The sequence below is a fragment of the Melozone crissalis genome, unplaced genomic scaffold (assembly GCF_028551555.1).
Source record: "Melozone crissalis strain CALT ecotype California unplaced genomic scaffold, PUWL_Pcris_2 ptg000056l_1, whole genome shotgun sequence".
NCBI classification, from domain to species: Eukaryota; Metazoa; Chordata; class Aves; order Passeriformes; family Passerellidae; genus Melozone; species Melozone crissalis.
In genome coordinates, this window is record NW_026535834.1 from 4,348,966 (window position 1) to 4,372,771 (window position 23,806).

The window sequence follows — 23,806 nt, forward strand, 5'->3', positions numbered from 1 at the left end:
CTCACTTTGATTTTTCAAAGGATAAAAGCAAAAGCAGGAAAAAAAAAGTGTAAAACTCACGGCACTAGTGTAAGTGTAGTCAAGTGTAAGACTCAAGCACTTTTGAGTCTCTGAGTCATCAGCTTTGGTGAGCAGGTTCATTGTATCACCCATCCTATAAACTGGTCAAAATCCACCTTTCTTCATGATGTCTTAATAAATCTCTCTTAATTTGCAATCTGTGCATTCCTCCCTGTGCCAACCTCCTTGGTTAAATATTTCTTTTCCCTCCCTCATGTTTGTCTCCTCGATGTGCTTAGAAAGAAGAGTCATCCCTCCACTGCATAAACACCCCTATTTTCCTTTCCTTAGTTTAGGCAAACTGATCTTGTCTAGACAACTCATTTATGAAATTTTATGAGCATTTTTGTGACTGTTCCAGCTGCCTCTCTCTGCAGGAAGTGAAGTTCAAATACATCTCTTTAGGGCAGAGCTTTACAGGTTACTCCAGGTGGAGAATTCATCTTCACTTTGCAACTGGGGTTTGGCTTTTCCTGTTGATGGTGGAAACATTCAGCTGATCTGTCCTGGGGCTGGATTGGCCTCTCTGTGAGTGCAGCTCACTGATTGCTCTGAGTCATGTGGGATGGGTATGTGGGATTAGCCCATATACCCAAATATTTAGTTTTCTCAGTAATCTTCAGGTAAAGACCCTTGTAGTAGTAGACATTTTTGTTAATTTGTGCTATAATGGATGCCTTGGGACTCTATATTGTCGAGCTTTATTACATTTTCCTTTATTCCCACATGGTTATTCTCTGTTTCTGACAGTGTGCCATTAGCAGGTTCTGTGACCATACACTGTTTCTGTTTATGTCACTAAGAAGCCAGAAAAATCACCAGGCGTCACCACTTGTAACCCTTGCTAGACTTCCTTCTTAGGATTTCCATTTTTCCACCCTGTCCACAAGTTCTTCAGTCACCCTGGTATCCCAGTGGTGGTCCCTGTTTTCCCCGTGTTTCATAAGAATTTCACCTCTTGTGTTACTGAAATACTGCATTTCTTATATTTAGAAAATGGGCTGTGTTATCAGAGAAAGCTATGAGGAAACCTTGGATAGATCTCAGCTAGCCTGAGCTCAACTAACCTACTGCTCCACTGATTGCATTTTGATTTATCTCAAAGATTCTAATTACTCTTTCCCTTAACATTTGTTCAGGTAATGTATCTGTTTATTTCCTTCTCGATGCATTAGATTTACTGGGAAATAGCAACATATTTTTGGAAACTAATGCTCAGGATAAATTTAATTTTTAGCCCAAGCCTGCATTATTTTTACTTCATTGCAGCTTGATCACTTTAGTTGTTTTAGTTGGTTTTTTGTTTTGTTTTGTTTTGGTTTGGGGTTTTTTGGTTGTTTTTTTTTTTTCTTCCAATTTTGAATTGGAAGGATCTTTGGATATTTGTTTTAGTATTCTTTGGAAGGAAATGTTCAACCTGGCATTTGGCAATTCTAACTTTATCTCTACTTCCTCTCTAAGGTGTAGTTTTCTGTTGATCAATTTTTTGTTTCTTATATGTTGTCAGTTCTCTGTGTTTTCTTCCTCTGGGTGATTATTTACTCATTTATAACTGATGCTCAGCTTTAAAAGTTTTTCCATTTATTTGAGTTACAACTTTTTGTACTTTTTGATGTAAGGACATTCCAGGTGTCTAACTCTTCTACCTCTCATAGTCCCCCTGTCTTCACTTATTCCTATCTCCAGTTCAATATTTATGATTTACCAGCTCTTGCCCTTTTGAGAGCAAGAACCCCAGTCCATTTTACTTTGTGATTGTTCACTTTTTTATGAACTGATTCAATTCCTTCCTCAAGCCAATGGGGACTTGTGCAAAGCCCTGCCAGAACCGTAGCTAGTGTAGCATCACATTATGTGGAGTAATTGGCTGTTAAATGAAGAAATGAGCATGCTGCTGCATCTGCAGAGCCTCTCAGCCTCCTGTTATTAATAGCATTTATTCCCCAAGCTCCTCTGGAGCAGCATCAGTCTCACCTTGGGAGGCAGTGCTCTGTATTTTCTGTTTCTCTGGTGAACAGCACAGACTGGGTTGTGTGCAGATCCAGCTCTCTGGATTTCTGGGGGTGGGTTTGATTTCTGGGTTTCTGGGGGTGGGTTTGATTTCTCCTCACAGCAGCAGTGCCAGCAATAGCCCTCAGCTCCCGTGTGCTCAGTGGCAGGGGAGGGAGGTGATTCATCCCCTCCCCATCTGGCAGAGGTGGAGGGGTGAATCACTGCCCTGACATGCCCCACTCCTCCTCTCTGGGAGGAAGGATGGGCTGCTCACAGGGACAGGGTGGTTGGCCATCAGCTTGCAGCGTTCTGTGGGATCCAGAGGGTGCTTGCAGCTCAGTCCATGCTGTGGCCACAAAAACCATTTTGCTTTTGCACACAGGTGAGCCCTGGCTGCAAAATCCCCTGAGGATTTGATCACTATGATGGAGGTTTTGCTGCACTTGCTTCTGTCCAGCATAAAGATACTAGCTTAAATTTAGTTTAACATCTGTATATGGTGCAATCCCCCTTTCACTGCATTTGTAACACGTCCTACCAACATTTCATAGCTCTGATTCTTGGCCACCCCATAAATTCTTCAAAGCCACAGTGTGCTGAACATTAAAATTGAGTGAAAAGTTGTTGTTTTTTTCCTCTGACCTTTTCTGAGACAGTGTTTTCTATTAAATGATGCAGTACTGATCCCTATTTCCAAAGCTCAGAGTATTTCAGTTTTAGAACACATTGAAAATGCGTATTTAGTTTCTTTTTGTTGTTGTCATTGCGTGTGTACCCACAGCTAACAACAAATAAATAAATAATCACGGAGTGAAATCTAATTGAAAAAGTGCCTAGAGTTAAAAACACATTGTTCCCTAGTAGAAAGAAAAAGATATGCATGATTTACCATTCCAGTATACTGGGATTTAATTTTGAGGTTTAAGCAGAATGTTGTATATTTAGATGGTTGAAACTAATGGCTGGTTTTGTTTTTTATTTTACTTTAAAAAATAATTTATGCTATAATTTCCAAATTCAGAAAAGCTTAATTAGATTAGCAAGTAACCAGCTATTTTTTTCAGATTTTACAAACATGCAGCTCTGCTATTCTGCTGCTGCTTCAGTGTAGAACAGACTCCACTCTTTTCCCTGGTTTAGGAGGTTTTAGGTAGAGTCATTTTGGACTCAGATGATTTCCTGTCCCTGTTAACCTTCCTTTTCCTTTGGTGACAGTATTCCCTTCATCCTCTTGCATGTTTGGCTCTTGACCCCTGTATAACACAACTTTATCAGCTTCATCCTTCCTGCTGCCTGGCTTACCAGGGATTCATTAAGTGCAAGAGAACTTTGCTCCCTGTTCTTGCTGGAGGTGCAGAGATCTGTTCCCACGCTGTGCATGGCAATTTTGGGAAACATCTGTCTCAGTGCTGTGTCTGGAAGAGTTCAGCTTGATGCAGACACACAGCTTAGACACTTCTTTCATTTTGGAGAACAGCAGTTTGACAGTGTGGGAACATCTAGGGTCTGAAATGGCAAGAGTCAGGTAGTTCAAAAGGAAGGACTGGTCCCTCTGCATGTCAGACTGAGTGCTGTTGTCAGTTGTGACTCCACTATCAAATTTAATTTCCCTTCTTAGTGTATCAAGAGGATTTGAGAACACAGACTTTGCAAGGTGCTTGTATCAAGCAATCTGGGCTTTGTTTAATCATGAATGTCTAAGTTAATTCCAAAGTTAAGCATCCATCCCTCAAAAATATCTTTCTGGATAAATTTGACAGAGTCTATGTCTTTTGTACAGCCTCAGCTGTCTCCTGAATTGAAGTGGTGGTACAAAAATGGCTGGTTCAGAGCCACTGCTCTTGTCCTCTCCTGATCCAGTGGCCTTAGAAGTCCCTGGGAAGGACTCCTGTGACTCACATTTGGAATAGTTAAATGGATGATGTGTGCCAGATGGGAATTTGGTTCCAAACTTAACACCCAAAAGGGCAGTTTTGGAGTGGGTGGTTTTTCAGTGGAAAGATTTCTGCAGCTGAGATGATTGATGATGAGCAAGCTGAGTGTCCTCATCTGATTGGGATGTGATAAAATCCAAACCCCAAGGGGCTGGATTGGATAGTTGATAACATAAGGAGATATTCTCAATTAGAGAACACAGCCCAGCAGCTGTTACAGACAGTTGGCCCAGTTGAAATGGCAATGGAGTCACAAATGCTCCTCCCAGAAGGTTGGATCTCCAGCATCCAACATGTGCTTTATTCACAGGATAAATAAATCCAAACTGGATTACATGCCCCATTCACAATTTCTAATCACCTCTCTGTTCCTTGAGTGCTGAAGTTACTTCTGTCAGAGCAGATGCTCATCCTGGAGTAGGGAGGTTTCCAAAGTATTCATTATGGATCATAAACACAGTTAAAAGAAAAATGAAATTAAAAGCAGCCTGCAATCAATTGAGTTTGGAAAACTGAATTTCTTAATTGCCCAAACGTAATTCAAGGCAGTTAGTCTTTCACATAACTTCTGTCAAAGATGTTGCTGAATCTGAGGCAGAGCTTAGCATATTAACAATTGTGCATTAATTGTTGGCAATTTTATAAGTATGAAGGTACCAGGTTGACCTAACAGTAGTTCAGTAGTTAGTGCATATGTGATTGACATATATATATATATATATATATATATATATATATATATATATACTCTATACATGAAAAATCATATATTCATTTAGGATTTGTTTGTTGCTGTTTCCTACATAGTGCTTTATGGAAGAGGCTTTTGAAGCTTACAATATTGTTTTTCTATTTTGGAAGATTAGACACGAAATATGAATGTTCAATATATCTCTTTTTTTTTTGACCTTAAGTAAGGGGTCAAACTAAACAGGCTTTAAGATTTACAGTGAAACTTAACAATTAAATTCATTTAATTGTTAAATTAAATTAATTGCTATTTGGAAATAATACATTTCAATGTCAGCTAAAATGAAATATTTCTCTTTGTTTTATACATAAGAGATGTGATTGTTACCTGTGCTTAGAGAAAAAAAAAAGACAGCACAAATTTTCTCCCAGACTTTGAAATAAATGCAGTATTTTTGTATTATTTGTATAACAGCTAAATTGTCCATGTAACTTAGAGAAGATGAAGTGTGGGTAGGGGATGGAGGTGAGGTCACTCTGTAAACTCTTCTGTTCAAGGGTTGTTTGTGAGTAAAAAGTGCAGTGTAAGCTGTGCCACTGGGACAAACTTAAACTACTGGGTGTAAAAAAGGGCCCCCCAAGCTTGAATTCCAGGTTTTTAACTCCTTCCCTAGCCTTAATCGTGGAAATGAACAGTGACACTTTAATAAAAATAGAATTAATGCGTTTCTGTTTGACCAATGCAACAGGATTGTGTCCTAAGAGAAAAACACCATGCTGTCTTCTCCCTCTTTTGTAAGTTGTGAGCTTTCAAAGTCAAGGTTAACTCAGTAAAATATAATGAATATTTTCAGAATAACTATGAAACTAGTCTGAACTTCTCTCTCTTTTTTTTTTTAATGTACATATTGTTACTGTGGTGTTAGACCTTCGTTCAGTTGTCCATTGGCCACAGGCCATTGTATCAGGAGTATTGGAAGGGACTTCCCAGTTTATTGGAAAAGTTGGTTGCTCAGAGTGTCTCCCAGTCATAAATCCTAAGGCAAATAAATAGATATACATTTAGATGGAAATAAGGATGATACTCTGATCTCTGTCTTGTGTAAATGCAAAATGCAGAAATCAAAATGGGAAAATTCCACTTCCCTCTGTGGTATTAGTCATCATGAGAGCTTGAATGCAAATATAGAGCTTCAATTTATTAAGGATTTGGGGATCTGAAACACATTCCAACAGGATTTGAAAAGCATACAAGAACTGTGCCAAACAGATTACATCTAGAAATATCAGATGTATGTTACCCTTCAAATGCTGGGAAAAGGGAGGGAAGATGCAAAAGAAGGAGAAACAGAGGTGCAAAAGAGACAAATGTTTTTCTGGTATGGAAAACTCCAGAAACTCCAGTCTTTTACTGTTTGATAATATAATTAGCCAGTGTTTTGACTAGACTGATTTGATAATGATGCATAGAAAAGGGCAATTTAATCTTGGCACAGTAACGAGGAATGTTTGCCTCATTGCTTTCTATGTCTTAATTTCTACTTTAAATTAAATGTCTTCAGCTTCTGAATGTTTTATATTAGAAACCTTCCTTTACAAACCTTCTATTTTGAGCCACTAGTTAATTTAATGCACAAGTTAGTTATATCATGGGATTGCAGTAGATCAAGAGCATATTTTTGTTCTCTTTCTGCATCTCTAAACTCCCAAACCATTTGTGCATTGAGAAGGACATTACACATTTCTCATCCCTTCTCAGATGTTTCTATTAACTTTCTGATAGTCCTTGTGCTCTTATTCCCTAAATATTTGTATTTCCATTTATTTTTATGTCATATATCTTGCATGACAGGAAAAAACAACAACGCTGCACCAACACTTGCTTTAGGAAAATATCTTTTGATTGAAAGGAAATTAACCCTATATGGAAAGGCCTTGTGGTCTGTGTTTCCCTTGCTCAGGAAGATGATGTGCCCACAGTTGTTTAATTCCATGGTCAGTCACAGAGGCTTCTTGTAAATAAAAAAATATCTAGAGTTATGCTTGAAGGATAAGTTACTCAGCTCCTGTTTGGTGGGTGAGAGTAGCAATAGGCAGATTTCTCTGAGTTTTCCACTGTGATTACATTCTGATGCTTCTCTTAAGCATCTCCTAATGTTGAGGGTTCTTTAAGTAGGTGGGCCCTCGTTTTGGCCAGAATAAAAATCCTCTGCTTGGGTTTTATAGAAGGCTGTTCTCTGGGAAACTTCAGGAAGGCTCCACAGGGTTGGTGTAGTTCCATCTGTGACTCCTCTTCCACTTCCTTTCATCTTCTTGGGGTCAAAAGAGTCTCCAATTTACTTCAAACTGGCGAAGCATTGAACCACTCCTTTTGTAATAAACTTGCTGTTTCCACTTTGGATTCTACAGAACCCTTCTATTGCTTTGAAAGACCGAGTTTGAACAAAGTAATTTATCCACCTAGTGAGTGCCAAACTCAATTTAGCCTGATGAGGACAAAAGCACTGGAGGGACAGGAGGGTTTGATCTTGTATTCTGTTATCTGAGGCCTGAAAAATTACATAGAAAGATTTTAAGCAGATGCAGGAATTGCTGTATAGCCTTCTGTGCAAAACCAGCAGGGTATTTCAGCTCAAATAATGCTTTTTATTCCTTTCCAGGGAATCAGTAGCCTCTTCAGCTCCTTAAAAGTGGTGCGCCTTCTGCGGCTGGGCCGGGTGGCCAGGAAGCTGGACCATTACCTGGAATATGGTGCTGCTGTGCTGGTGCTCCTGGTGTGTGTCTTTGGGCTGGTGGCCCACTGGCTGGCCTGCATCTGGTACAGCATTGGGGACTACGAGGTGATCGATGAACTGACCAACACCATCAAAACAGACAGCTGGCTCTACCAGCTGGCCCTGAGCATCGGGACCCCATATCGCTACAACACCACGGGCTCGGGCCAGTGGGAGGGAGGGCCCAGCAAAGACTCCTTGTACATATCCTCCCTCTACTTTACCATGACAAGCCTTACAACCATAGGATTTGGGAACATAGCACCCACCACGGATGGGGAGAAGATTTTTTCGGTGGCCATGATGATGGTTGGCTGTAAGTAAAATCTGATTTTCTTGTGTTCCGTGGCCGGTACCATGCTTGTAGAGGACACAGCCTCAAGCTACATCAGGGAAGGTGTAGGTTGGATGTTAGGAAAAAATTTTTCACCAAAAGAATAATAAAGTACTGGAATGCTCTTCCCAGGGAGGTGATAAAATCACCATCTCTGGATGTGTTTAAAAAAAGGCTGGACATGGCACTTGGTGCTATAGTCTGGTTGAGGTGTTAGGGCATAGGTTGGACTCGATGATCTTAGAGGTCTCTTCCAGCCTCATTATTCTGTGATTCTGTGTGATTCTTATATAGTGCACTTGCTTTAAGATTTCTTAACATCCTAAAAAACCTGCAATACCTGTAAATAATAATGAAATGAACTTGGAATTCTTGAAAACAGGTATTGAAATTATGTACTTGCTGTACCTTTTAAATTGCTAGCAAGGCTAAGTGGTCTGGGTACATAAGTGTGCCCAATGGCAAGTTTATACTTGGAGACTCATCTTTGCACTTTAAAGATGGCATTTATCATGTTTGTAAGGTCTTTGCTAGAATTTGGTTAAAAGTTACAAAGTGTATTTGAATTCAGGTAGTCTGAATTTTGCTTATAAACTTACACAGGGCTGGAATTGTTTGATGTGGTTTTATCCAATTCTTGAAACATTAAGTGATTTCATAAATAGATTGTTTACTTTATGACACTGCTTTGAGATATAAATCCTGATTTTATCTTCTGAATGTGGTGGCCTTTGTCACCAGCAAAGCTGGGAGGGAAGGAAATGATGAGATAATAGATTGCACCTTTTTTCTGCTTCCTGCTGTTTCACAGCTCTGCTGAAATAGTCCAAAATCAGGAGTGGTAAGGCACAACTCTCATTTCATGGTTTCATCACTGCCAAGGCTGCATCACTGAAAGGCTCTACAGATAACCAGAAACCTTCAAAATATAGTAGAGACAACTTAAAATGTTAATACCATTTGGAGAATTATTTTTCTATTAAATCAATAACTCATGGTATTTCTCTGGTGCTTTCCATTTCCTGAGCACCATGCAAACACTAAGCAATTATGTAACAAGAGAGCAAACAAAACCTTTTGATAATAAGATCTGCATAATCTCTCTGATAATTATCTCAGCTAACACTTTGAGCTCATCTCTGAGAAATACTGAACTATAAAAACGAAGTTTTCTTGCCACAGTCTTTCTAGATCTTTGGAAGATTAAAGACATTTGTTTGGAGATTTTAAAATGCTTTTTAAAAAGAGAGGTTGCAATTTTAGGACCCTTGCAGCGTGGTGCAATTAAATTTCTGCATGATGGGTTGATGTGTTGCAAAACATTTCCAAGTCCATAAAAAGCAAATCCCCAAGCCAGAGCACTAGTGAGCTATTGCAGATAGGTCATCAAAAGCCCATAGGAGCTGATGTGCTGTTTGTTGGCAGTGATTTGTGATATTTACAGAACCTGGGGACTTGAAGAATAAAGTGGATGTAGAACATTTTTATACATTGCAATACTTGCTTCCCTTGTTTTGTTTTTGGTTTGGGGTTTGTTTGTTTGTTTGTTTGTTTTGTTGGTTATGGTTTTTTGGTTTTTTTTTTGGGGGGGGGGGGCGGACTTCTGTTGTCCTGTTGAGAGGTATTTGACAGAAAAAGCTAAGTGGTAAATGACTTAGTGTGTGATGAGAGCCATAAAAACATGATGAATGCCACTAATACTATTTGTGATAATAACAACAACAAAAAAACACATGCATGGCCTCAGCAGGGTAAAAGGAAGGGGAGATTGTAACCTGCTTTGTGTCTGTTCCAGGTGGACTGTTTCCTTGCTTTTTCATCTCTGAAACTCATATTGAAATGGGGAATACAAAGTAGCAGGATCAAAATTGACGCTGACAACAAGCCTGTGTATGTGGCACTGGCTAACAATTTCCATAAGTGTTACCTACAAAATTACTAAATTTCACATCAAATTTATAAGTGGCAACTGTGAATTTAGCAGTTGCGAAATTGTGTGTAGGATTATAGGCTTTCAGACAAAGTCAAAAGTAAAATCTAAAATTTAAGAAGTGTGGCAAAAGGATTACTGAGGTGCTTATTGCATCAAAATCATAACACCAAAATAAATGTGCCTTCCCTTGTGGGGTGAAAAGCACTGTGGCAGGCAGGAAGGCTACAGACAGGAGAAACCTTTTTGGTTTATTTTCAAGTAAATTTTACAAGTAAAAGTGCTAAATTATCATAAAATGCAACAAAATCAATGCAGATTTGAAGATTCCTGATCCATGCACATCAATGTGATGAGTGCTCCTGACTGAAATCCAAACCTTGATTGATCTTTTTCTAGTGGTTAGAAAATAAACCAGCTTTGGAACAGGCTCTGGTCATGAGCTTAGTATTTGCAATATTTGTGCAGATAGATCAGACCTGCAGGATTGTATAGACACGCTTTTCAGAGCCAGCTGCTGAAAGCCTGGCACTCTGAGCTCCAAAATAAAACAGGGAGGCACAACAAATAGTCGAGGGAAAATGCAATTTCCCATGCATTCAGAGTGTCCACTGAGCTTGGGAGAAAGATTTGGCCTCATGAAAAGGTGTAACTAAGAACTGAGTTATTTTCAAACCAAGATGATTTAGTTTCTCTTTTGAAACAGTGTTTTGAGATAAACATTCAGTAAAATTCAATTACAGTTCAGTCAATAAATATGTCTGGTCCACAAACACGCTCCTGTTATAAGCAGAGAGAGACAGTGAAATACCTTTGGTAGTTCTCCTGAAGAAGTTTGCTAATACCAATAGCTGATATTGGCAGTGGGTTTTTTTCTAACAGACTATGCCAAATAAATGTTTTAAACTTAGCACTGGAATCAGAGATAGTAATTCATCACAATCCCAGCTGCCTACTCATGCAGACTGCAGATAGGAAAGGAAATCTTGCCAGCCTTGTCAGCGAGCTGCAGCTTGTTCTGAAAAGCCCCAAGTTTCCTATTCATGCTGGCAAAGTTATCAGGACCTGGGAGGAGTATTTGGAGAGATTTGCAAATCCTTCTGGGTGGGCAGGACTGCAGGATGGTGTTCTTGTTAAAAATAGGCAGATTCAGATTCTGTAGGTGCTGATGAAGCGCTGCTTGGTGCGGGGCAGGGGCGGGGGAAGCCCTGATGGATGGGGAGCTTTCAGCTGGATTGGCAGCTTGTCACCTGCTTGTTCACTGAGGACAGATCGAGTGGGATATTCAAGCTGAAATACATCACCTGTCTTGCAGGAAAGAGAGCTTTGAATAACTTAACTTCATCTTGTGGAGCTTGCTTCAGATTTCTTTTTGCCTCACTTGTTTTATCATGGTGTCCAATGCTGTTCAGCAGTATTTTTTTCCGTTGTTTCTTGACACTTGAAAAGCTAAAAATAGCCAACAAAGCATCCTATGACAAGGGAGCAAGGTTTTTACAAGGGTTGTTGTTTAAATACCTGTTGTGCGTTTGCTGCCTAGAGTTGCTGAATATGCATTGAAAATCTGATTTTTGTAGCGCCTTTTGTGTTGATCTGGCTCATTTCATCCCCTCTCTGTGCAGAGCAGAACAAATAGGTAGGTCTGTCAGATCCTTCGAATGCACCAGGAATCATTTATCATTCAGGAAGGACCTTTGTTGTGAACCCCCCATTATCTTCTGTCAGCTCAGAGCCTCCAAACAAAATCTCAGCCTGTGCTGCTCGGTGTTGCTCTACTTCTGTGCACAAGCAGCTCTAAGACTCCTGCAGCACTGCCATAGATGCAGAGGTCAAGCTGACTGGGTTTGTGTCTTTCACAAAAAGAAACCCAAAAAACCAACAACAATAACAAAAAAACCCCCAAAAAACAACCAACCCCAAAAAATAAAAAAACCCCCACCAAGTACCAAAAAAACCCCAAATTGTGTAAAGAAAGAGAACAGAAAGAAACTTTTGGTGCATACACCACTATCACTATCTTGCAACTCAGCCCAGCCAGGCTTTTAGCAAGCAGAAAATGAAAGGGAGAAAGCATTTTGGGGAAGGTGGCAGTGTGGTTGGGTGAAATAGCTTGAAAAGTTCAGGAGAGATGGGGCTTTTTGAAGGAGCACGTGTGAATGTTTAAACAACACCAGTACAGCCATATGCTTTCTTCCTTCCTGTACTTTCACTGTGAGAGCAGCAGGCAGCTTCCCAAAGTCCTTGTTTAGGCAGGGATAGAGTTAATAGTTTTCCCAGTAGCTGGTACAGTGCTGTGTGTTGGATTTAGAATGAGAATAATGTTGATAGAACATTATTCTATCTGAGAATATATTCTAAACTGAGGTTTCAGCTGTTGCTGGGCAGTGCTTGCATGAAGTCTAGGACTTTTCAGCTCCTCATTCCCTGCCAGAGAGGAGGCTGGGGGGCACAGGAGCCATCAGGGGACACAGCTGGGACAGTGATCCAAACTGGCCAAAGGGACATTGCACACCATATGGCATCATGTTAAACAATAAAACTGGGGGAGCTGGAGGGTGGCTGGTCAGCAGGCAGTGAGTAATAGCATTGTGCATTTCATTTTTTGTATTCTTTTATCATTGTCATTATTTTTTCCCACTTCCTTTTCTGTCCTGTGAAGCTGTGCTCATCTCAACCGTTGAGTTTTGCCTTTTTTCCTGATTCTTTCCCCTATTCCAGTGGGGGAGAGGGAGTGAGCAGGTGGCTGGGGGAGTTTCAGCTGCCTGCTAGGCTGAAGCACAGCACCCAGCCTGGGGCTCAGAGGGTCTCTGACACATTTCGTGCTGCTGCTGTAATCTGGAGTAATGGCTTTGGCCCTGTCCATGTGCACCAGTGAAATGGCTCTGTGTGGCACAGAGCAGATTGCAGCATCAGTCTGGCCCCATAAAAACAGCAATTGCAGGAGTTTATTTGTCCAGCTGAGTGGAGCTGGCATGTACATCCAGGCAGTTGGAGAAATCCAGTATATTCCACTGGTCACTGAAATGCTCTGATGATCTGTGCAGCAAGGGAAGGACAGAATGAGATACTGAAGGCAGGAGTGTCAGTGAACATTGAATAATTCACTGTTTCTCAGGCTGTGAAAAAGTCATAAGAACCTCTTAGTTATCCATTGATACCCACAATTGCTGAGCAAAGGGTGCTTTGTTGTTCTTCCTTTAGGGAAATACTTTTATCTATATACATAATTACTTTGACTTCTATTTACTCCAGTTTTATGGGGAGATGTTGTGGGAGAGATGATATTTTTCAGTGACTGGTTTTAAATTAGGGTGAAAACAAGCCTGGTTTTGCACATTGGTTTTGCATATGAGCAGAAGAATTTGTTGTAGTGATTGCACAGGAAACCTCCTCTGGAAAATGGGAGTAATTTCTAAATTTCTCTTTCCAGGAGTTTCTAGTTTAATGTCTCAAAATGCTAACTTCTTGTTTTCCTCTTAAAATACCCAGGTTCATGATTTTCAACTTTGAAAAGGAGACAGATGTAATTGCTGTCACTTGGACCCCAAGTTATTATTGCTCTTGCGAGAGATGATGAAGGAGAGTGTGGGTGGGTTCCTCTTGACATCCCAGAATCACAGATTGCTTTGGTTGGAAAGGACCTTAAAGATCATTCATCACCAACCTCCCCGCCATGGGCTGGGGCATGTTTCACCAGAAGGTGTCTGCTAGACACATTAATATAGATATAATTGATATCTCAGTTATCTCTATTAAACACACAGATGTCCTGCCCTCCTAATTTTATTAAGCAGTGAGAAAATAGAGGACAGTCTCAAGCTATGCCAGGGAAGGTATAGGTTGGATATTAGGAAAAAAAATTTGACTGAAAGAATAATAAAGTACTGGAATGCTCTTCCCAGGGAGGTGGTAGAATCACCATCTCTGGATTTGTTTAAAAAAAGTCTGGACATGGCACTTGGTGCTATAGTCTGGTTGAGATGTTAGGGCATAGGTTGGACTTGATGATCTTAGAGGTCTCTTCCAACCTCATTATTCTGTGATTCTGTGATTCTGTGACTTGCTCTTTCCTTTTTAAAACCGGTCAGATCCTCTCATCTGAGCCACCTCTGGCCCTAAACTCTCCTGTATTTGGCAAACACACTGAGAAGCTGCTGACTGCTCATGGCACCCCCTTTGCTGCTGCTCAGCTCGTTCAGAACTGTGATTTGGGGTGCCAGGGGCTGTCAGTCAGGCCTCCATTGATGTGTCAAACCAAATTCATGATTTGAGCGCCTTCTCTCATTGTTCCAGCAGCGTTCAGCAGCTCCCTGCCAATATTTGGTAGTTAGCCACTTGAATGCTGTTTGGATGAATCATGGAAGTTTATCCAGCAAATTTTTTAAGCAGTGGCTGAGCCCACGCGCTGCCACAACAGTGTATCATTGCAGGGAAGCGCTTGCCTGGCAGCCTCCCAGACAAGCAATCCCAAGAGCCCATAGGATTTAATTTTTGATCCTGGGGAAAGTGTGTAAGATAGCACCTTCCAGCAAAAATCACTGCCAGCAATGTAGTTTGAATTGTATTTTTCCTAGCAACAGACACTAATATGAGAAGGTTTTACACCTGTAGGAATTCATAGGCTGGAGTGTTTAGCTCTGGTTGAAATCCAGGTCTGCCCCTAAGGGTGTCCTACAAGAGCCAGTTCTGTGGAAAGGCAGCTTCTTTTTCTTTCTTTCCTTTTTTCCTTCCTTTCCTTCTTTTCCTTCCTTTTCCAGAGGTCTGGGATGTGGGGGAGATGTGGTTCTGCATCAAGGCACAGCAGAAGGATTTGACCTCTTCAGCAGCAGAGGACTGGTGCCATTTTTGTGCTGTTCCTAAAGTTTCTTAAAATTGGGACCAGTGAGGGGAATGTCTCTTCCTCTTAATTTTTTCTTAGAACCACAAAATGATAAAATTATTTGGGCTGGAAGGGACCTCAAAGATCATCTGGGTGCAAACCCCTGACATGGGCAGGGACACTTTCTACCAGGTTTCTCAGGGTCCCATCCCTGGCCTTGAACACTTACAGGAATGTCACATCCACAATTTCACTGTGCAACCTGTTCTGCTACAAACAGATGTAATCCTCAAGCAATGAGAAAGTTCTTCAACATCCAAATCAGGAGAGAGTAAAACTGTACATTCACATTTACCCATTAGCACAAAAAGAAGAAAGTGGCACAGAAAGTTACAAGAAGTTGCCTTGCAAGGGAAAATTTCCCCTCTTGAGTGCTATTGAAAAAGCATTTTGACACTTTTGGATTGCTGAACCATAGCCCAAGTGCTATTAGCTCTACAAAGAAAGGATATCAGGGTCTTTCTGTGATATCTTTTAGTAGTTACCAATCTTACTTATGTCTCACAGCTGGGGCAGATGAAGTATTTTGAGCCAGGTTATTGGTGTCAGTGCAGCAGTTGAACTTGGCAATCTCAATATTCTCTGAGCAGCTGTATGGAAAAGCCTTAAGAGTATAATCACATCTCAATAGCCTACAGTAAAAAAATCAAATTACTCTTGGGGAGTGAAAGATGTAGCATCATCCACTTTTTAATGGAACTTGAGTGTAAGAGTGAGATCGTAAAATCATCGTTTAGGTTGGAAAAGAGTTGTAATGTCATTGAGCCAAACCATTACTGTGGGGTAAGCTGCCAAGCCCACCACTAAACCATGGCCTCAAGTACACATCTACATGTCTTTTAAATATCTCTAGGGATGGTGACTCTACCACTGCCCTGGGCAGCCTGTTCTGGTGCTTGACACCCTTTCTGTGAAGAAACTGTTCCTAATATCCAATCTAAACCTCTCCTGGTGCAACTTGAGGCTGTTTCCTCTTGTCCTGTCACTTGCTACCTGGAGAAGATGCCACCACCCTCTGGCTACACCTTCCTTTCAGGGAGTTGTAGAGAGCAATGAGATCCCTCCCATCTTTCTTTTCTCCAGGCTAAACACACCCAGCGCCCTCAGCTGCTCCTCATCAGGTTTGTGCTCCAGACCCTTCCCCAGCTCTGTTTCCCCTCTCAGGACAGGCTCCATCATCTGCTTGTATCCACCAGATTGGGGCCATATGTGCTTTGTTTTGCTGTAATTCTGTCAGAGCAGGAGATTTTTAGATATTCAGGTTCTAGTTTATAGCAAAAACATGTGTCTTTATATAAAGAGCTTTAAAACTGTAAAACAGCTTCCTTGGGAAGCTTTATGGGATTTTTTTTATCTCAAGGTTATAGCTAGCATGTGTTTATATAAGGTTTACTTTTATTGTCATTGGCTTGATGTGTTTAAAGGAAATTATGGTATCAAGAGAGATAGGACAGTGAGTGGGAGAGGTAACAATGAAGAGGGAAATGTTATTTCATGCTACTGAGCAATATTATTTAAAACAACTGAAAATTGTTATTGAATAAATGATACGTAAATGTTGAAAATGGACCTTTATGCTCACACACAGAGTGCAAGCAATCACCTGAGATAGTCCCAGAGGGATTATCAAGTAGTCCTGGATTACTCAAAACAACTGTATCTCTCAGGAAACAGAAAGTTTTAATTAGCCCAGCTAGATCAGCAAATATATCTGACTGGCTAAGAACACAACACAGCTCAGTTTTATAGCATATTGTGCTAGAGGGATAAACAAATCTGAGATAAAAGATAACCCCCAGGGTGTCACACTGCTTGGATGGAAGGGGCTTGGCAGCCCCTTTGTGTTTGCCTGTTCTGAAGTTTCAGAGAGCCAAGTGAGTGATCTGAGTCTGTGTCTGCAGAGATCCTTGGTTAATTTTGTGTACCCAGGAGATAATAACTCTGTGTGGTTGGCATTTAAAAGGGAGAGTTACCCACGTAAGTCAGGCCAGTGAACAGGTAAGTCCTGCCTGAAAAACAGATATTTTCTCTTAAATCTCATTAATATTGGCCCAGTTTTGCTTGCAGATAACTGCTGTGTTTTATCAACTCAAGTGGAAGTTAGGATGGGCAGTTCAGCGAGGAGACAAGTTGTTTTAACAAACGTCCTGTTGCAGAAAATTTGAATCATACCACTGAATCAGGCCTTAAAATACCATTTTTCATGTCCAGCAATAGATTTCCATGCTTAAATTTTGTTAGCCTGACTTTCAGAACTGAAAATCCGTGTGACATTGTCACACATCCAGAGATGCTGACAGAGCTGGGGGATTTTGTGTTGTTTCTGTAAAATATACAAAAAGCCCCAGTTTCTGGGAGGTTTCATTATCACAGTACTGCCTGTGGTGCTGAAACACGTTAGGTGGTACTGGGGGATGTCAGATAATTGGATGAAAGATGACAGATACCAGTTCTTGCTTTCTAGTTGCTTTCTTTCTGTAGGTCTGAACTGGTGCAATGTCATATTCCTCTTGAACATTCTGAGCACTGAGGACTCAGCCTATGTAAATCTCATCCTCGTTCATCTTTCCTGTGGCTTTTTCTGCAAGAACTTTGGTAGAACCAGGAAAAACAAGCATATTCTGTGTGGGAGTATGGTTGTGGGTTTCCTCCTTAAAGAGCTTTACTCCTTTCCCTTCCATTTTGGAGGAAGGACAGGAGAGCATCCAAACTGGCATCTCTCCCCTGGGTACCTGCTGTGCATCCCTGCAAGTGCTGAGTCAAATCCAGTTGTGTTTCAGTAGGAATATTTTGGTCATGTATGATTAAGGCTAATTTTCTTCCACTGGCCAGCAGCCAGCATGGATTTGTCAAGAGGAGTTCATGGCAAATTAATCTGATTTCTCTCTTTGACAAGATAACTGCCTAGAGAATAAAAGGAATTGAGCAGATACAATATATCTGAACTTTTTAGAAGTCTTTCTGACAGTTTTTTACTTAGTGGCCTTACAGCAAATGTGTGAAAGATGATGTCAACACAGTCATAACAAAGTTGGTGATAACTGATTGAACAATCTCTCTCAAAATATAATCAAGGGCTTTGCTGTCAAACTTGGAGGGAATTGCCAGCGAGATTTTTGCCCTGCGTGTGATTCTGCTCAACACTTTCATTAGCAGAGATGAGTGACAGAACAGAGAGAGCACATTGGGAGAGTTCTGGGAAGGGTTGCAAGCAGTTCAGATGACAGCATCAGAATCCATAATCATCCCAATCAATTGGAAAGGCGTCCCCAAACCAGCGAGGTGAATGTCAAGAGAGGGAAATGCAGTGCACCACGTGCAAAGGGGGCAAATCGAATGCACAAGCACAGTCTAGCACAGTGTATGGAATAACTGGGTCTGCTGCTGTGAGGCTGGAGAGAATTTTGGAGGGTATTGGAGGAGAAAAGGGATAGGTGACTGCAGACTGAATGTAGCAACACAGCAGTGGGGTGAAACCTGTAAATTTCACTCCAGAAAGTATCAGGAGCAGTGCTACAAACAAGCTGAAGAGGTATTTATTGTGCTGGGACTAGGACTGGGTAGACACCTTTTCCCTTTCTTTTTTATAAAGGAAACAGCACTTTAAGGGAGCTGTAGACCAGCTGGAGGGAGAGGAGATCATAAAAATGTGTTACAAGGCAGGATCTCAAGGGAACAGTTGGAAGAACTGACTTTGGCTTAAGCTGATGGAAGCTTAAGGGGAGCATGAAGATTGACTTCTAACATGGAAAGAATGTGCTTGAAAGGGAAAAAAAAATTGATCTTCTGTGTTTCCTGGAGTGCAGTCAGGTCACTTAGGAGGGAGTGAAAGACTGATGTTGGAAACAGGAATTTCCAACACCCATCCACCAAAAATTTTACAGCTTGGGCAGAACTTTGCAGATCATGGGCAGAGCAAGCACCAGATTTGGTAGACTCCATTTAATTGGTGAGCATTGCTACAGGTAATCCTTGCTCCTCCCTCAGGATTGCACTCCCTTGAGGTCCCTCAAAGCCTACAAATCTCTGATGCTGTAGAGTAAGGCACAGCTACAAATCCCTGTTTTGTCTCAGCAAGGCCAAGCTGGCAAAGCTCACTTTTTCCAGGTGGTTGACCATCCCTAAACATCTACTGATTAATTTCAGTACAGGAGTTCTGACTTTTTTTGGCTTTAAAATTTTTTGTAACTGAAATATAATTCTGAGCTAAAAGTTCTTACCTCTGTGTTTTCATAATGACTTTTTCATTAGTAAATATTTACACTAAAGAAAGAAAAAAATTATATAAGACATTTTGTTCTCCTCCCACCCTTCCCCCACCCCCCCATCTTTATTTCTTTAAAGTTTGTTTTTTTAAATGCTGCATCTTTTGGTATAACATGCTGGAAGTATAGTAGAAGGATGGAAGTAAAATTTTCCTTGAAGACTGAGAAAAAAAAAAGAGACATTTGGGAGCAATTTTTTTTATTTTCAGCCATTTCTCTGTTTTTCTGGGGGAAACCAAGCAGGTAGGTAAAAAGAAGACCAACAGATAGAAAAAGATATTTTTAAAATTTGAAAGATTATTAAGCTTTTATTTTACTTTGTCCACATTTTTGTTGCATAACAACATAAAAGATTTTTTAATAGAGCAGAATATTTAATTTCTTCCAAAGTGTCTCATGAAAATTAAAACACATCTCAAAGCTCCATTGTGAAGTGTAATCAGAATCTAAATAGGATGAAGTTGATGGAAAAGGGTTTATAAATATCCGCTGCTGGTTTCTGCATGGTGATGTGACAATGGGAGATGGAGTGGAGGCTGCATTCCTCTGCAGGAAAAGCCCAGCTCTGTACCAGTGGCATCGTGTTGGGAGAATTGTGTCAGTTCTTCCTCAGTGGATGATGGTCAGTTCTGAGGTAAAAGCCCCTTAAATTGATTTTTTCCTGTATTTGGAACACTGGGAGGAGCAGTCATATCCATGGCCCTACAAAATTTGTGGTTTTTCCTTTACATTCCAACAGTAATGGTGGCAGCTACAGAAAAATTGTGATTCTGACATTGTATGGGCAAGATTGAACAACCTGAGCTCAGCATCAGTGTCACCCAGGCAAACACTGTCACCTTGTGAGTGGGTGCTGCATCCCTCAGGCCTCATCTCTCTTGCCTCATATGTGACCAAAGGATGTTAGGTTAAAGGCTAGGAGGGCAGAATGAGGTGTGATGAACTCCTGTCTATTTTTTAAATTCATTTTACCCAGTCCTTCAGTGCTTCCTGAACTGGGAACTTTAAACTCATGGTGTGTTTTTAAGTCCCACTGACCTCATTGTTGCTCAATGAGAACTTACCTTTATGTGTTCTCTGGCCACAAACCATGATGAAAGGACCATTTCTGACACTTCATTTATTGGTGAATCTTTCAAGTATTGGCAAGAGGGAATTAGGGGGTTAAGCCCCATTTTTAGGCTCACACCTAAAATCCATGTAGGTGTGTTGTAAAAACCTCAGCATCCATTTCAATGAGGTCTCATGTAGAGAAATTTTTTTTTTTTACATGATATGTTTGAATGGGATTGGTAAAGACATTGGAAAACACCATCATTCCTGTATATGGTGAAAGGACAAGCTTCATTTTCCTCCTTCTTCCTCCTCATCCAGGAACATTTCAAAACACAAAATCTGATGCCTGCTTCCACTCCCTTATTTTTGAATAGGAGATGGAGGCAGAAAGAAGGTTACTACTGAGCTTCATTAATGCAAGCATTTCCTGCTGAAATTGATAATCCAGCTTACCTAAAGGAAATGTAACTTTCTGGTTAATCAAACACAATCTTGAAAAGGGAAAAAAAAAAGACTAGTCTGTAATGTAAGAAAGAAGTTCAGGATAAAGCTGCTGGCAGCAGTGCCAAAATAGGAAACTATTTAATGGCTGTGAGTCTGAAATAATTAAGTGTGAGTGAAGATTGGTCATGCAAGAAGGATCTTGTAATCAAATCTTCTTGTCTCAGGATGAATGAAGGAGGAGAGAGGGGGAAGACAAGTGTGTGAGATGCCTACAAAACCTGTGGTGTGGCCACAGCCCTTGGAGGTTGTTGGGCAGCCCTGCCCTGCCCTGTGCAGGAGGTGATTTCAGCAGAGCCCTGTCCAGTGAGGAGCCAGGCTGGGTGTGTGTGATTCCATGGCAGCGATGCTGTGCTGAGCCCCATCACATCCTCCACTTTCTGCCTCCTCTGGGAAGTCAAGGGGTGGCACTGGCTGTTAAATGGGATGTAAAATGACAGAATTGGAGAGATTTATCTGAAACATTACTCCGTGTCAAAATAATAAATCTTCATTGGCTGAACTTCCTTAATATTTTTCAGGGGTTGCAAGAGATGCTCTTTATTTGTGTGTGTGTTGATGAGCAGGGTTGGAGCAGGGTTACAGTTTTACTTTGTAGATCCCAAAGGCTGATTTGGATATTTTTGAAGAAAGTATTTCTTTCCCAAGCTTCTGAGTGGGACCCAGCGCTGCAGCTCTTTTTTTGTTTTTCACCAACTGCTAAGGGAGCAAAGCAAATGAAAGCACAAGCTTAGAACAAGTTTCTGTTTACCCTGTTAAAAACCCAAACAAGTCCAGGAATAGCAGAAAATATTAATGAATAAAATCCTGAGTGCTTTGCTAAACAGAGGATTTAATGATGAATGTTGGGGCCCTCCCACTTCTTCCTGTCTTAGGAACAGCTGAGATTTAAACTCCTCTGCATTACAGACAAAATAGCAAGAAAATTATTCATATGCTTTAAACATGGATGTGCTCTTGTTTAAATGCTTCTTATAAGCATTTAAACAAATGTTTCTAAATGGTTGCAATATTCCATGGGTGATTAGAGGCTTTGGAAGGAGTTTAATGGAAGCTGCAGCCGTACTGAACACCCACACGGACACCCAGAACAGGAGGGACAGGAAGCCGAGCTGAGCAGATTTGATCCAGCCTAATTAGTCAGGTTGTTGTTGTTTTTACAGTCTATTATTGATACACAAACATGCTGCTGAAGAATTAGTAATCTACAACACTGCAGTTCATTAGAGTTTTTAGTGGTGCTCTAATAGCCACGCTCCATCTGGATGATAATAAGAAATAATGGGCCATAGAGAAGTTATGCATCCTCACCTTCTAATCCATTTTCAGCCAGCTGAGAAGGCAACAAAGAGGATGTTTGCTGAAATATTATAAATTCAAAGGGAACAGAGTCCTCTGTTCTTTATCTCTGCAAAAGGCATTTATCCCTTTATTCCTTTGTGTGCTGCTCTACTGTTTCTAACCAAATTTCTGCTGTGGATGAAGGCAGATCATCGTGTCAAAGTGACACAGACATCTCTGCAGTGGCATGATATCTTTAATGGTTTTTGTGTTACTACAATGAGAATGTCAGAATTAATCAGACTTTCTCTCAAGTTTATTGTCTGTCAGGTTATAATTGCAGCAGCAAGGCATGCTCAGGTGTAATGGCAACACACGGAGGTTGTTTACTGATGTGTTTTCATGTGTACATGAAAAGGAGAAGGACTCAGCTGTGGCTGCTTTTAATTGGCAGCATTCAGTACAGAAACAAAAGCTTTTGGGTAGAGGTGTCTAAAAGTTCAGGCTTTCATCTAGGAAAGTGAAACTTTTTGGTTTCATTTCCAGATCTGACATTTCGTAGAATTGTGAACTCTGGCGTTTGATAAATATTGTGGGGCTTTATTCCTCTCCAAACTCTGATTTGTTGGTTTAAATGTTAAATGGTTGGGGGCAGGAACTCCACATGTTTTTGTAAAGTGCCTACCAAACCATATTATGAGTTACAGGGAACAAAGTAAAACGAATTGCAGTATTCCAGGAATCAAAAGAAAAAAAAGTAAAAAAACCCCATCTGACTGCACTGAATTAATCTGAATTTCTGTAGCTGACTCCACATAACTGGTTCAGGCTTTGGGTTAAGTTCAAAGAGTGCAGGAGACATTTAATCTTTGCCAATCTAAGCTCAAAAGCTGAGGTAAAGGCAGAGGTAAATGTAGGATAGTGTGCATTGCTGTGGCTGGCCTAATTGTCTGCAGTCAGGATATTCCATGATAGCCAAGAGCTCACATGGGCCTGGGCTCTAACATTTGTGGGAATAAATCAGATGAACCTTGTAGTTCATCCTAATTTAAAAAATAATAAAATACATACATTGTTTTGCTTCAGTGGATGGAGCCTAACAAGTAGGGCTGGAGGCAATTCTTCCTACCAGGAGCAGTGTGTTCCATGGTAAATAGTTCCAGGATTATTATAGCCAGGGTACATGGGAACTGTACAGATTTGTGCTGAAATTAGTCCCTGTCTCATGCTTCTCAGACAAATGTGATGAACATATGTAGGCATAAAGGCAATGGTCTGATACATCCTGATCTTTTAAATTGATAGAGTAACGTGTTTAATGCAGAGCCAATGTTATTTAGTTGAATGGCAAGAAATACCTGGCTGACATTGCAAAGCCACAACAGCTATCTACTATAAATATGCCAAAGTCCCCTAACAGACACTGGAAATGGGAGTTATATAGGATAATATGCAAATATTGAAAACGCCAACACAGCTTTGGGGAGTTTTATGTCCCATTCCCTGTCAGAGATATCTTGGCTTTAACATCCTGTCCCTGTTTTCTGCAAGCCTTTCCCATTGCAATCAATATAGAACATTTCAAACTGGTTTAGGATCTGCTTCTCGCTCTCCTTTTGCTCTCCAAAACAACACAGAAATATTAATCACAAAAAGGAAATGTGAGATAATAACAAGGTTAAGATAAGCCATGAAGCTACCACTCAGAGGCCTCTGACCTCTGAGCATGCGGTCTTGGAGTGCTAAGCCTTAAGAGTAAATTAATATTAAACACTTCTTTTCTGTTTCATAAAGAAGAGGAAACCACAGTCTCGCTGGTTTCAGTTTTTATATTGCTTTGCACTTTCTGCATTAGATTTTCTTGGTTTTTTTGTTCTTTGAACCTGTTTCTGCCTGAAACATTTTGTATTAAGTTTAAAAAAACCCACAATAAATTCAATTCTTCTGTAGATGAACGAATGTTGGTTTTGAATGCCTTTCATATTAGAAGGATATTTCCAAAATTTTTATGTGCATTTTATCCTGCTGTGATCAAAAATTGCATTGAATTTGAGGTGTGTGTGCCAATAGCTGCTGCTGCTCTTAGACATACTTCCAAAAATTAATGAAA

General features: G+C 40.5%; 1 protein-coding gene across 1 annotated transcript in view; it reads left to right on the forward strand.

Moving 5' to 3' along the window:
• Nucleotides 1-23,806, forward strand: part of KCNH5 (potassium voltage-gated channel subfamily H member 5) — a 153,247-nt gene that overhangs the window by 51,042 nt on the left and 78,399 nt on the right. Inside the window, exon 7 of the mRNA XM_054286716.1 lies at nt 7,337-7,766. Within this exon, the coding sequence (XP_054142691.1) occupies nt 7,337-7,766 (430 nt within the window). The remainder of the gene's footprint in view (nt 1-7,336; nt 7,767-23,806) is intronic.